This window comes from Aquarana catesbeiana, linkage group LG01 (genome assembly GCF_042186555.1).
Source record: "Aquarana catesbeiana isolate 2022-GZ linkage group LG01, ASM4218655v1, whole genome shotgun sequence".
Taxonomy (NCBI): domain Eukaryota; kingdom Metazoa; phylum Chordata; class Amphibia; order Anura; family Ranidae; genus Aquarana; species Aquarana catesbeiana.
The window spans coordinates 540721536-540735980 of NC_133324.1; the positions used below are offsets into that span (position 1 = coordinate 540721536).

Below are 14445 nucleotides of genomic sequence, written 5' to 3' on the forward strand. Positions count from 1 at the left end.
CAGAAAATGTAAAATTGTAGTCACATTTCTGTAATTTTCCTTTCCTGGTGCATCTTCATGGCAGCATACTTTAGGTTGTGGCTCCTCCCCCACAACCTGATAGGACTAACTATAAATCAAAGAAAGACCCGCCTTGCAGCATTCTATTTAACGCTCACCATTTCGGTGGGAATCTGTATGCTGCCATGAACATGCACCAAGAAAGGAACATTATGGAAAGGCGAGTATACAATTTTCGGTTTTCCTGGCGCATCATGGCAGCATACAATAGGAACTAACTCGCCATATGCGAGGGTGCACGCAAAAAATTTGTAATGGTCAGTAGCGCACTATCATGAGCATAATGGCATAATGAAGGTGTTCTGGGTGAGCCATGCAGGACCAAGCACAGATTTTAGCTTTCCTGAATGAAAAGGTAGCAGCTAAGTAGCCTATCAGAATTGGACCAACATCCAGGGGGAAGTGGTTCTCCTGCTTCACCAAATATGGTAAATTTACTTCCTGGTTAAAGTGGAAGGAGAAAGATACCTTATGGATAAAGGTGTCTGGGGTTTTTTAGGACTATTCTGTCAGGGTAGAATGTTAGGCGAGTACAAAGCCTGCACCTCTGACACCCTTTTAACAGAGGTTGTAGCAACCAGAAATAGTCTTTAGTGTTACATTTCAGAGTGTAGCCAATTCTGTGGGATAGAAATGAGGCCTTGAAATAGCTTTGAGGACCAAAGGCAAGAGCCACTTAGGGAACAATGGTTTCCTGGCAAGTCTTTAACTTCATGCAAATCTTTGAAAATTGCATCACTAAAGGGTTAAGGGCTTCTTAAACCCCTGTAAGTGCGGACAAGGTTGAACTTTAAACGTATTTGAACCTAGGCCCCTGTCCAGCCCCAGTTGTAAGAACTGCAGAACTTTGGCTGGTTTTGGTGATAAAGGACTCCAGGCTTTTGCCTCCAGGAATTTTACCCATATTCTCTGGTAAGTCTTATTCATGGAGACCTCTCTGGCTTGACACAAGGTAGCCACTACCTGCACTGAGCATCCTTGACTTAGTAGTCTCTGCCTCTCAACTCTCATGCTATCAAATGTAGTCTCTTGGGGCTGGATGGCAAAACTGGCCATGAGAGAGACAGTGGTGACTCAATGCTCAACTTCAGGAGAGACAGACACCAGAGCCTCCTCAGCCAAAATGGTATAAATTGCAATTATCAATACTGGAAGTTCCACTGGCAGCCTAAGAATTCTACCCTTCCACTGCTACCTAGGCACAGTACAACTTTTGTTCCACTTATAAAAAAAAGGAACAAAAGCGTTGTTCCAGTGTTTAAAGCACCCCATAAGGGCTTTGGACGCTGCTGTCTGTTCGAGAGCATGAAATACTATACCTCGTAAGCTGACCTTGAGCAGCCTGCTCTTTGAAATGTATCCTTCAACCTCTCTGGCTGGCATCTGACGGGATAAAGTTCCATTTGGAAACAATTGGTCAATTAAGAACAAAAGGAGGATACTCAGACACTGTTCTGCTGGAAGAGACTGCTCCCAAAGCACCTAAGACTTTGTCTAACAGAGGACAGATCTTCCAGCGTGGAAGTTCTACAGATTTTTTTCTGTGTATCCAAAAATGAACCCAAGAACCTTATTCCTTGGGCTGGCTGTTCTTCCAATTAATTAGCGATCAGTATTTTGTAGATCGTGTAGCAGAGCATCCCGATGCTGGATAAGCATTTTCTGATTGCTGGCTAGAAAAATGATGCCGTCTAAGCAGTGGTGTATTCCTATCCCCCTCGCTATGGCAGACAGTAGGACCTTTGTGAATGTCCTGGAGGAGGTGGACAGACGAAAAAGGAAAGGCACCGAAACTGGTAGTGGAAATGAAATGCAGGATGGATTGGGACAAATAGGCGTCTGATAAACCTACATCCAATCTCCTAGATTTAATAAGGCCTTATGCACACTGGACATTATAAAAACGCCAGTATCATTAGCTGTAGAATAAGTTTTGCTGCGTTTTTGCAGTAGCGTTTTTCAGGGTTTTTTTTAGCAAAATTATACTCCCACAAAAGCTTATGGCTCAAAAACGCTGATAAATGCAGAATAGCTTTTATCAGAGTTAAAGTGTTTTTAACAGCTGAAAAACTTCTCTTAAGACCCACTAGAGTTCTGTTTTATTTTTCCCAGCCAAAAAATGCTGATAACAGCCGATGTGTGCATGGACACATAGGATAACATGCTGGGGAGTTTACTGGCTGCAGAAAAATAAATGCCTGAAGCTAAAAACAGCAGCTGTAAAAACATCCAGTATGCATGAGGCCTAATAGAATTGATTGGAGATTATCTATCTTGAACGACTCCAACTTTCTGTGCTTGAGTTTTCTGAATTTAGCACTGGGCACAGATCGCCCGATTTTAATATTTAAACATTTTTTTTTTTTACATGTAAAGGAGGTTAACCGAATCCTCATCTCCTCTGGGTACTTGGAATCTTCACAATCGCTTATTTTTTAAATTCAGTCAGCTACCAACTGGAGTAGAATTTTTTTCCTTTTTCCATCAAATCCGGTAGTCTGGCTGGCTGGAAGTGATCGGAAGGTAGACATTGTTTAACCCTTTCAAGCCCAAGCCCATTTGACATTTTTTGCTTACAAGTTAAAAACAGTATTTTTTGCTAGAAAATTACTTAGAACCCCCAAACATATTTTTTTTTTTTTTTTTTTTAGCAGAGACCCTAGAAAATAAAATGGTGATCATTGCAATATTTTATGTTGCACGGTATTTCCGCAGCAGTCTTTTAAACACGCATGTTTTTGGGAAATACACTTCCATGAATTAAAAAAAAAAAAAAACTAAACAGTAAAGTGAAAGATTATGTTACGCCGAGTAAATAGATACCTAACATGTCATGCTTTGAAATTGCGCACACTCGTGGAATGGCAACAAACTACGGTACCTAAAAGTCTCCACGCTTCGAAAAAATGGTTATCAGGTTAGAGTTACAGAGGAGGTCTTTTGCTAGAATTATTGCTCTTACTCTTACGATACCTCACGTGTAATTTGAACACCGTTTATATTTGCGGGCGCGACTTACGTATGCGTTTTCTTTTTTGCGCTAGCATGCTTTAAAACAAAAAAAAAAATACATTTTATATATATAATAAATATTAAGCTGCACGATTAATCGTATACAAGATCGCGATTTCGATTCACAACCCCCCCCCCCCCCCGCGCGATCTGCAAGCTGGATTAGCTCGATTTTCCGGATCTCCCAGTTGGAAGCACGGAACCAGCGTGGAACGCAAATGGCGCCGATATTGGAACTGACATCAGCAACCAGAACTGACGTCAGTCGGCATAGAGCATAGTGCCGGCCTGGACTGTGCAAGCGCAATCAACACGCCGCTCGCTCCCAATGCTCGGGGCTGGTTATTTAATACAGCAAGGGGCGGATACTTTTCTCAAAGGGGCAGATGTATGGTTAACTATAGATCCGCCCCTTTGAGAAAAGCATCCGCCCCTTGCTGTATTAAATGAATAACCAGCCCCGAGCATCTGGAGCGAGCGGCGTGTTGATTGCGCATGCGCCGTCTACAGCTGATTTTTCTCTTTTAAATTTAACCATTTTAAAGAATCGTGAGAGAATCGTGATCTGTATTCTAAGCAAAAGAATCGCGATTCTCATTTTTCCCAGAATCGTGCAGCTTTATATATATATATATATATATATATATATATATATATATATATATATATATATATATATATATATATATATATACACACATATATATATATATACATACATACATACATACATACATACATACATACATACATACATACATACACACATATACACACACACAGTGGGGACGGAAAGTATTCAGACCCCCTTAAATTTTTCACTCTTTGTTATATTGCAGCCATTTGCTAAAATCATTTAAGTTCATTTTTTTCCTCATTAATGTACACACAGCACCCCATATTGACAGAAAAACACAGAATTGTTGACATTTTTGCAGATTTATTAAAAAAGAAAAACTGAAATATCACATGGTCCTAAGTATTCAGACCCTTTGCTCTGTATTTAGTAGAAGCACCCCTTTTGATCTAATACAGCCATGAGTCTTTTTGGGAAAGATGCAACAAGTTTTTCACACCTGGATTTGGGGATCCTCTGCCATTCCTCCTTGCAGATCCTCTCCAGTTCTTTCAGGTTGGATGGTAAACGTTGGTGGACAGCCATTTTTAGGTCTCTCCAGAGATGCTCAATTGGGTTTGAGTCAGGGCTCTGGCTGGGCCATTCAAGAACAGTCACGGAGTTGTTGTGAAGCCACTCGTTATTTTAGCTGTGTGCTTAGGGTCATTGTCTTGTTGGAAGGTAAATCTTCGGCCCAGTCTGAAGTCCTGAGCACTCTGGAGATATCCCTGTACTTGGCCGCATTCATCTTTCCCTCGAATGCAATCAGTCGTCCTGTCCCTGCAGCTGAAAAACACCCCCTCAGCATGATGCTGCCACCACCATGCTTCACTGTTGGGACTGTATTGGACAGGTGATGAGCAATGCCTGGTTTTCTCCACAAATACCGCTTAGAATTCAGGCCAAAAAGTTCTATCTTGGTCTCATCAGACCAGAGAATCTTATTTCTCACCATCTTGGAGTCCTTCAGGTGTTTTTTTAGCAAACTCCTTGTGGGCTTTCATGTGTCTTGCACTGAGGAAAGGCTTTTAGTCGGATGACTGTGCCATAAAGCCCCGACTGGTGGAGGGCTGCAGTGATGGTTGACTTTCTACAACTTTCTCCCACCTCCCGACTGCATCTCTGGAGCTCAGCCAGTGATCTTTGGGTTCTTCTTTACCTCTCTCATCATGGCTCTTCTCCCCCCGATAGCTCAGTTTGTACGGACGGCCAGCACTAGGAAAGGTTCTGGTCGTCCCCAAACGTCTTCCATTTAAGGATTATGGAGGCCACTGTGCTCTTAGGAACCTTAAGTGTAGCATAAATTATTTTTTAACCTTGGCCAGATCTGTGCCTTGCCACAATTCTATCTCTGAGCTCTTCAGGCAGTTCCTTTGACCTCATGATTCTCATTTGCTCTGACATGCACTGTAAGCTGTAAGGTATTATATAGACAGGTGTGTGGCTTTTCTAATCAAGTCCAATCAGTAAAATCAAACACAGCTGGACTCAAATGAAGGTGAAGAACCATCTGAAGGATGATCAGAAGAAATGGACAGCACCTGAGTTAAATATATGAGTGTCAGCAAAGGGTCTGAATACTTAGGACCATGTGAGAAAGTATTTAATAAATTTGCCTTCTTTGTCCCCAGTCACCCACTCTAGATTATTCTGAGCATCTGGGGGAATCCGTGGTGGAGAAGGATCTGGGGGTTTTGGTAGATCATAAGCTCAATAATAGCATGCAATGCCAAGCTGAGGTTTCCAAAGCGAGCAAAGTCAGAGAGAGAGAGAGAGAGAGAGACAGAGACAGAGACAGAGACAGAGACAGAGACAGAGACAGAGACAGAGACAGAGAGAGAGAGTTTTGCCCCTGTTCAAATCATTAGTAAGACCTCATCTGGAATACGCAGCTCAGTTTTGGGCACCAGTTCTCAAAAAGGATATTGTGGAACTGGAGAGCTCAGCTATGAGGAAAGATTAGAGGAACTGAATTTATTCACTCTTGAGAAGAGAATAAGGGGGGATATGATCAACATGTTCAAATATATAAGGGGTCCATATAGTGAACTTGGTGTTGAGTTATTCTCTTTACGGTCAACCCAGAGGCACTCTTTACTTCTTGAGGAAAAAGAGATTTCATCTCCAAATACGCAAAGGTTTTTTCCACATTTTCATAGCTCTTACTGTGAATAGACTCCTGCCAGAGGTGGTTCTGGCCAACTCAGTACATTGCTTTAAGAAAGGCCTGGATACTTTCCTAAATGTACATAATATAACTGGGTACTGACATTTATAGGTAAAGTTGATCCAGGGAAAATCCGATTGCCTCTTGGGGGATCAGGAAGGAATTTTTTCCCCTGCTGTAGCAAAATTGGAGCATGCTCTGCTGGGGTTTTTTGCCTTCCTCTGGATCAACTGAGGGTATAAAATTGGGTATATTGGATTGTACGATATTTTTTATTTTATTTATTTATTGTTTTTAAGGTTGAACTGGATGGACTTGTGTCTTTTTTCAACCTGACTAACTATAACTATGTGATATTTCAGTTTTTCTTTTTTTAATAAATCTGCAAAAACGTCAACAATTCTGTGTTTTTCTGTCAATATGGGGTGCTGTGTGTACATTAATGAGGAAAAAAATGAACTTAAAATGATTTTAGCAAATGGCTGCAATATAACAAAGAGTAAAAAAATTAAGGGGGCCTGAATGCTCTCTGTCCCCACTGTGTGTGTATAATATATATATATATATATATATATATATATATATATATATATATATATATATATATATATATATATATATATATATATATATATATACACACACACACACACACACACACACACATACACACACACACACACACACACACATATATACATACACACAGACACCATTTTTTTTAATTGTCCCTTTAAAAAAACAAAAACAAATTTTGATCATTTTTATTGCTGTCACAAGGAATGTAAACATCCCTTATGGTAATAGGTGGTGACAGGTACTCTTTATGGAGGGATTGACCCCAAATTGCTCCTTTTCACTTAAAAGTATTCAGAAAAATTGGCGATTCTGAATATTGTCTTTCTTTTTTTTTTTTTTTTTTAATAAATCGGCGCCATTGGCAGCCGAGTAAACTGGAAGCGACGTTGATTCTGGGATTTTACATCGGAGACCCGATGTGAGCCGAATCCGGCTTCGTTCGGGTCTCAGCCTAGCTGGCGGACATGCCGGCTGGTGGCTCGGATCTCCCGGCGGAATGGGGACGTCCTCTCCCGCTCCTTTAGCTTTTAGCCGTATCGGTTGTTATCACTAAAGAGCCAACTGCCCACTTTAAAAAACTGTACCAGGATGATGCCTGCAGCCACAGGCACCCTCTGTATAAGTGCACCCTTAGACCCCTTTCACACTAGGGGTTTTTCCAGGCGCTTTAGCCTTATCTACAATCCCAATGTAAAAGCTTTAGGAGTGGTGTATACACCGCTCCTAAAGCACCCCTGGCCATTGAAATCAATGGGAAGCGCCTGCAGAGCGCCTAGGCAGCGGCGCTTTTAACCCTTTATTCGTCCACTAGCGGGGGTTAAAAGCACCCCGCTAGCGCTGCAGAAACTACGGCAAAGCTTAGCGGTGCTTTACCACCGACGCCCCCGCGCTGGCAGTGCGAAGGGGCTCTTAAAAAGACTTCTGCTGTTCTCCCAAGACAGGTGCCTTAGATTTTTATGGCTCCGTAGGATTTTGCATCCTCATATCTACCCGCGAGTTGCCATTTGTATGCTGGACCTTTTCGGATTCTTTATTAGATGATATCCGCCCTGACCTGCCAGTGGTCACCCTTGAGATGTCTGTATCCAATTTACTGCCAAATAGACTAGAGCCATCATCTGGTATCTTGTACCAGCTGGATTTAAAAGGTCAGTCCACACCACATGCAGTCCAGTGCGTTTTTATTTTCTGCATCAAAAACACATGAAAAGTAGGTTATATGGTTTTCAACGGCATGGTTCACACCAGTGCTTGCAGTTCCAGGAAAAAAAAAAAACAAAAAAAAAAAAAAAAAAGTAGTACATGCTGTATTTTTCCTGCACTGTACTGGAACGCTGTAAAATGCATCTTAACGCACAAAAATGCACTGTAAAACACATGTTCTTATTTAAGGTTAAGAAAAAAAAAAAAAGGGGGGGGGGAGGGAATGCACTGGACTGCATCAAAAACACGCATGCAGCAAAGTAACTGGAATGCATCCGGACTGAGTTTCTATGATGTGAACTGGCCCTTAAGGCGGAATCTGCCGACCATGGCTTCAGCCATAATGCACTCCTTGTAGTGACCGTAAGGAACATCGCTCTTGAAGAACATCAAACAATGTCTACTGACGCAGCCACAGAGTCTCCAGCCAATTTCTGCTCTTACAAAACGGTTACCACCTTGTCTCTCTCCATTTCCTCCAATAGGGCCCACCGTCGTTATACATCGGTACTTTGAAGAGGGATATCATTGTTATGGCAGCAGCTAGCTACCATAACCCCGGTATCCTCTTTTTCAGTGGGCGGTCCACTTTCAGATAAAAGTGGTCTCTGCCACGCTCTGGTGCCCTCCGCTGCTTACTGGAGCCGCCGGTAGAGGAGGAGGTGATCGGGTCCTGTGAGGTATGGAGACAAGTGAGAAGATGGCCCCCACCCGTCTTCATACCATTGCAGGGCGGAAGCGATTATATATATATATATATATAAGAAAAGTATAAATATCTATAATTCTAGATATTATCAATTCTTATTCTCAGGGGCGTTTCTGGATGTATAGCAATGTCTTTATGTTATATAAATATCAGTGTCCTCTCTCCTAGGGGGTAGGGTGTATAGGAGATATGTTTCTGTACTTTGTCCAAGGCCGCATTTCCAACTTACTTTTAGGAATTAGTTTCTTAGTAGAAATTGAAGAATCCTTCGTTCATACGATGCTTCCAGAAAGGTTGTTTATTTGTTCAGAAAGATAAGCAAAGACCAGACTTACATCGATAACATGTGGCATGGTGATGGTCTCAGAAGGAGGAGGAGGAGGAGACATCTTGATGTTACATTCTCCAAAGTGTTGGGTTACTTTTCTCTTGTTAACCCTACTCCATTCCTATTCTACCATGAATCTGATCCATTCTTATACTGTTTCAAAATGTTATGTCAGCATATCCTAGTAACACCCATATTTGCATATATACTTTAAATGGCTATAGTCTAAAGATAAGCAACATTACTCCACCCATTGTCCTGACATAGCAACTCAAAATAGAAATATCTACCCAGCTAAACCACTCCTCTGTCCTCTGTCCTCCATCCTGTTAACCTTCAGAAACCATCACAAATTACATATAACATTTATGTGTTTCATATATTTTTCAGAAACTTTTATCACTTAAAATAATAATGAACTTAAAATCTTCTAAATATATATATATATATAATTTTTTTTTAAATGACATTTAATTTTTTTTTATTATTGCATTTTAGTGTAAATATAAGATCTGAGGTCTTTTTGACCCCAGATCTCATGTTTAAAGAGGTCCTGTCATGCTTTTTTTTTCTATTACAAGGGATGTTTACATTCCTTGTAATAGGAATAAAAGTGACCCATTTTTTTTAAAGAACAGTATAAAAATAAAAAAGTAAAATAAATAAGAAAAAAAAAAGTTTAAAACGCTCCCCGTCCAGCCGAGCTCACATGCAGAAGAGAACTCATACGTGAGCAGCACCCACATATGAAAACAGTATTCAAACCGCAACGATCGTTAGAGCGAGAGCAATAATTCTAGCCCTAGACCTCCTGTAACTCAAAACATGCAACCTGTAGAATTTTTTAAACGTCACCTATGGAGATTTTTAAGGGTAAGTTCATTGCCATTCCACGAGCAGGGGCAATTTTGAAGCATGACATGTTGGGTATCAATTTACTCAGCATGACATTATCTTTCATAATATATAAAAAAAATGGTGCTAACTTTACTGTTGTCTTATTTTTTAATAAAAAAAAAAAGTGCGCTTGTAAGACCGCTGTGTAAATACAGTGTGACAAAGTATTGCAACAACCGCCATTTTATTCTCTAGGGTGTTAGAAAAAAAAATATATAATGTTTGGGGGTTCTAAGTAATTTTCTAGCGAAAAAAAAAATATATATGTTTTTAAGTTGTAAACACCAAATCTCAGAAAGAGACTTGGTCCTTAAGTGGTTAAAATGACCAGTCCACCTGATATTGCTCTGTCTACCTCTGAAAATGTTAATGCTGGTCTGCAGGCACCTGCAGATGCTACAGTACATAAAGCACTTTAGATCTAGATCTAATTTTCGGACTAGAGCATCCTTAAATGTAACCGCGAGGTGACCTGACTTGCCAGTTGCATTAATAATGCATCCACCATCAGAGGCGACGGCAGCAGATTGCCCTTTGGCTCTTTCAGGGGATACAGATTTGACAAATTGTTTATACAGGCCTTTTTCTCTGGCCCCTGCCATTCTTGTTGGATTAACTCAGTCCTTCAATGAAAGGAAATAAGACCTAATCTCTCGAGATTTGGGAAATGCTTTCTAACTTTGTGGAGAGTTTCCTCCAGTTTACCCAAGGCAATTGCCCTTACAAAAGGCTCTATTTGGCCAAAGGCAAAGCCTGAGGCCCCTTTATTGTCTTCATCTTCCGACTAGCTCTCCAATTCGGACACTACCTACTGATTCTGGTTGGAAATGCTAGGCAATTCAGTCGCAGACTGAATGTTTCGGGGGTTCCAAGAAATTTCCAAGAAATTTTCTAGCAAAAATTACTGATTTTAACTTAAGAAACAAGTGTCAGAAAAAAGATTCAGCCTTTAAGTGGTTAAACTTCCTGCATTTACACATTGTTAAAAACTTGGCAGACTGCCTGGATTTTTTCTTTATACACAGAAGTTTAGCCCTTTGATCTAAGAAAGAAGAGTTAGTTACAATGTTTCATGTTTTGACAGCTGAGTGAGCAGATAAGTCTCTCCACTTGCTATATGAAAGAATCGGCAAACTCTGCAATACAGATCGTCAGGGGGGTTGAATCGAGATCATGATTTTAACGATGAATTGGGCAACTCTACAGGGTGTCTTAGTAAAATACCTAGAAATTGCCCACAAACTGTATACAAGTTAGTGGATCAAGCCTGCCTATTAGTTACGCAAAGCCACAGGTTTTCATTGTGCACCATTTCAACTATCTAGCCACCAGTGTCCTAACAACCAACGATGTCATCAGTTAATAAGGAGGACATCGGGCACCTGCCCCTGCCCTGCCCCACGATCACATTAGCTGAGAGATAGAGAGGGAGGGAAACCAAGGGAGAAGAGAAACATTGGAATACTAATCGGTATCAGTGTGCAAAGGCTTTGGAAGAATAAATCACCGCTATGGGTGTCCTACGCATGTGGATGTTGCCTCATTATACAAAACTATTAGTTTTGCTTTTTAAATTTTAGAATGGGGTGCCTTGAGATTGTGTGGAATTTTAAAGGGTCCCCTGACTGAAAAAAGGTTGAGAAACACTGCTCCAGACTGAAAATGATGCTGTTTGTTGTGCCCCTCTATCCATAGTGGGGGCACTCTAATACAGGTGTGTTACTGGCCAGATCACTAGGTGAAAACAGAGTGAGAAAAAGCCTAAAAAAAAAAAAAAAAAACAAACGAATGCAGCCACCACATCTAATGATTGCTAAGCTGCAATAGATTACAATTTGATGTTGGGTTTAAAGTCCACTTTTTAACTTGTACCTACAGGTAAGCCTATAATAAAGGCTTACCTGTAGGTACAGTGAATATCTCCTAAACTTGCACTGTTTAGGAGATATTCACACAGCATGCAGCCAGTGAGCTCACTGGTGCATGCATTCTGAAGGGACAGTATTTACAGTATTTAGACAAAATGTCGAACCTGGCAGAATATCGAACCCATGTCACTTCCTGTGATGCGGTATCAGCTGTTTCACTAAACCACACGCACTGCGCATCGCATCATCAATGTCGTCAACAGGACACCGAGGAATTTGTATGAAAATTCTTCGACCGACGGCCATCTTGGTACACCCTGCACTCGGCCGCAGTAAGCCTGCAGTCAGAAGGCGGCAGCAGACATCTTTTTACACCCACCCAAGTTTTGCATTTCACACTTATTTTTACGACTAAACTGAGCTTATATAGTAAAATACAGTATTTAGAAATCCGTCTGTTTTCATGTTGAATTTTAAAAGCAGCGGTCAGATTAGCAAACCTGTGAGATCAGGCTTGCTGCTGCTTTTAAAATTCAACATCAAAACAGTGTCATGGACTTCAAAATACTGTATTTCACTATATATAAGCTCAGTTTATTGGTAGGTGTAAAAAGTTGTCCGCTGCCCACTTCTGACTGCAGGCTTACTGCGGCCGAGTGCGGGGTGCACCAAGATGGCTGTCGGTCAAGGAATTTGACATGCAAATTCCTCAGTAGCGCTGACATCAATTGATGACGCGCTGCCCATTCACAGTGCGCATGGCTTAGTGAAAAAGCTGATGCCATGTCACAGGAAGTGACGTGGGTTTGACAATTTGTCCAAACAATGGCATACCCGTACCTTCAGAGCTTTGTGCCAGAGTTCCCGCGCAGGAGTGACATCATTGTGGCCCTGGGCCCGAATCCGCAAACCCAGAAGACCGGGTGAAGTTGGAAGCTGTGCTGGACGGCTCTGTGTCCAGGCAAGTCTGTCATAATGTATTAGTATGTGGTGCACACTAGTACATTAAAGTGGAGTTCCACCCACTTTTACAACTCTTCAGCATCCCTCACTAAACTGTGCACTGTAAACGAATTGGATATTTAAAATTTTTTCTCAGCACTTACTGTATATCTGCTGTATTCATTTATCACTTCCTCCTCCCTGGCTGCGGCCCATCGCATCATTTCCTGTTTGCAATGCCTTCTGGGAAGGGGCAGCAACTTCCTCTGACACGGCCGTTGCTATGGAAACCTGACCTGAAACCTATTACACTGCTTGTGCTGCACTGAGCATGTGCGAGATCTGCAAGGATGAGATCCAGGAAGAAATACAGTCTGGCTTCAGATGCCCACGGCCTGCTGTAAGTTTATAAAATAACAAACTACTGCCATAAACTAACAAAACAGACCTTAGTTTACAGACTAACTTTACTAGAATACATTAAGCTTGTGTATTATAGGGGTATTTTTATTTAAAAAGTATAATTTCGGCCGGAACACCACTTTAAGACTTAAAGCGGAGTTCCAACCATTTAAAATTCAGCTGGTATAAAAAGCATAGCTGCTGACTTTTAATAATCAGACTCTCGCCTATCCCACGGTCCAGCTAATCGGGTGTACGAAGCCTCGCTCCTGTCCCCCTCCTCTCTGCGGTGCCGGCATTTTAACTGTGGACGCCCAGCTGTGCGCAAGCTGCGCTGTGAATGGCCAGATCTGTGACGTCCCAGAAGATTGGAGGAAGGGGGGAGAGGTGATCTTCCTTCCGGCGCCGCAGAGCCAGAGGAGGAGATGGGAACTGGGTGCCTGTAAAAACAGGGTACCTGCTCCTCCCCCCAAAAAATGACATGCCAAATGTGGCATGTCAGGGTGTCACCTGCACCTAAAGTGGAAGTTCCATTTTCGGGTGGAACTCCACTTTAAAAGAAATCCAGCCTGAGCTTCTCCTATTGGTCACAGGAGTGCAATTCGTTTTGCATTCCTGTGACTCGTTTTCAGTGGAGAGCGGTCTGACGTCCGCTCTCCACTGACGTCACTGCCATCAGTCCAGGCACCACGTCATTACGACTTCCAAGTCTGGATCCGCCAGCTGCCTTGATTGATGGAAGTCTCAGCAAGCCAATGAGACGGCCGCTCCCCCGCCCCTCCACAGCTCAGCTCTCCAATGAGCGCGGAGGAGGAGAGACGCTGACTGACAGTCAGCAGCTCTCCTCTTGGGGAGGAGTGAGACATCGGTGATGTTCGATCGCTCGGTTCTCAATGTAGGGGCGTCGGAGGACAGCTGCAGCATCGGTCTGATGCTGCATCCTCCTAGAGAAGTATTGATATCCAAAAAACAAACCCATACTTCTTCTCTTTTAAAATGAAGGGGGCCCCCATTTTCTTCTGCTTTCGTACCGCAGATACACACACACACACAGGTGTCCAGCGCTGAATTGGCACGTTTTCATCAATACGTCCTGGGAGGAATGTAGTAATAGCACACAGTGGAAGTGATGCTACTTTGGCATTTGAACCACATACCTACAATGCTCAGTATGTTGTCTGGTGGACATCTTAGGTGATATAGTTCAAAATGACAGCACAGATTTCCATTAGCGTTTTAACAATTAAAAGATATCTGACCAGTGTCCGGGTATATGTGTACTCCACACCGCCTGGCTTAACGTCAAATTCTTCTGTACTCGCTGTGTCCTCTGCCCGAGCCCCGATAACAACCAGCAGACCGAGCACTATCCTTACAATCACGGACGCCGCCATATTCAGGAAGAGCAGTATTACCACTTACCACTAGGGGGAGCCAAAAGCCTACGTCTTGTTATACACGTAGCCTGTTATCGAGAGCAAGAAATAATACAAATGAATTTCGGTAGGTAGTCAAGAAAAAAAAGAATTGTATACACGGAATGCGTTTGTAAATATTTGACGCATAGTTTGTGTAGCGCGGAGCTTCGGGAGCTAGTCTTCACCGCTGCCATTTTGTAGGAGTCCGTTGGCATACTCTAATAAACGTGGACACACTTGATTC

General features: G+C 42.0%; 1 protein-coding gene across 1 annotated transcript in view; it reads right to left on the reverse strand.

The window, feature by feature from the left end:
* Window positions 1–14213, reverse strand: part of MYDGF (myeloid derived growth factor) — a 34499-nt gene extending 20286 nt beyond the window's left edge. The window contains exon 1 of the mRNA XM_073595015.1: window positions 14043–14213. Within this exon, the coding sequence (XP_073451116.1) occupies window positions 14043–14177 (135 nt within the window). The 5' untranslated portion in view covers window positions 14178–14213. The remainder of the gene's footprint in view (window positions 1–14042) is intronic.
* Between the last annotated feature and the right edge of the window lie 232 nt (window positions 14214–14445).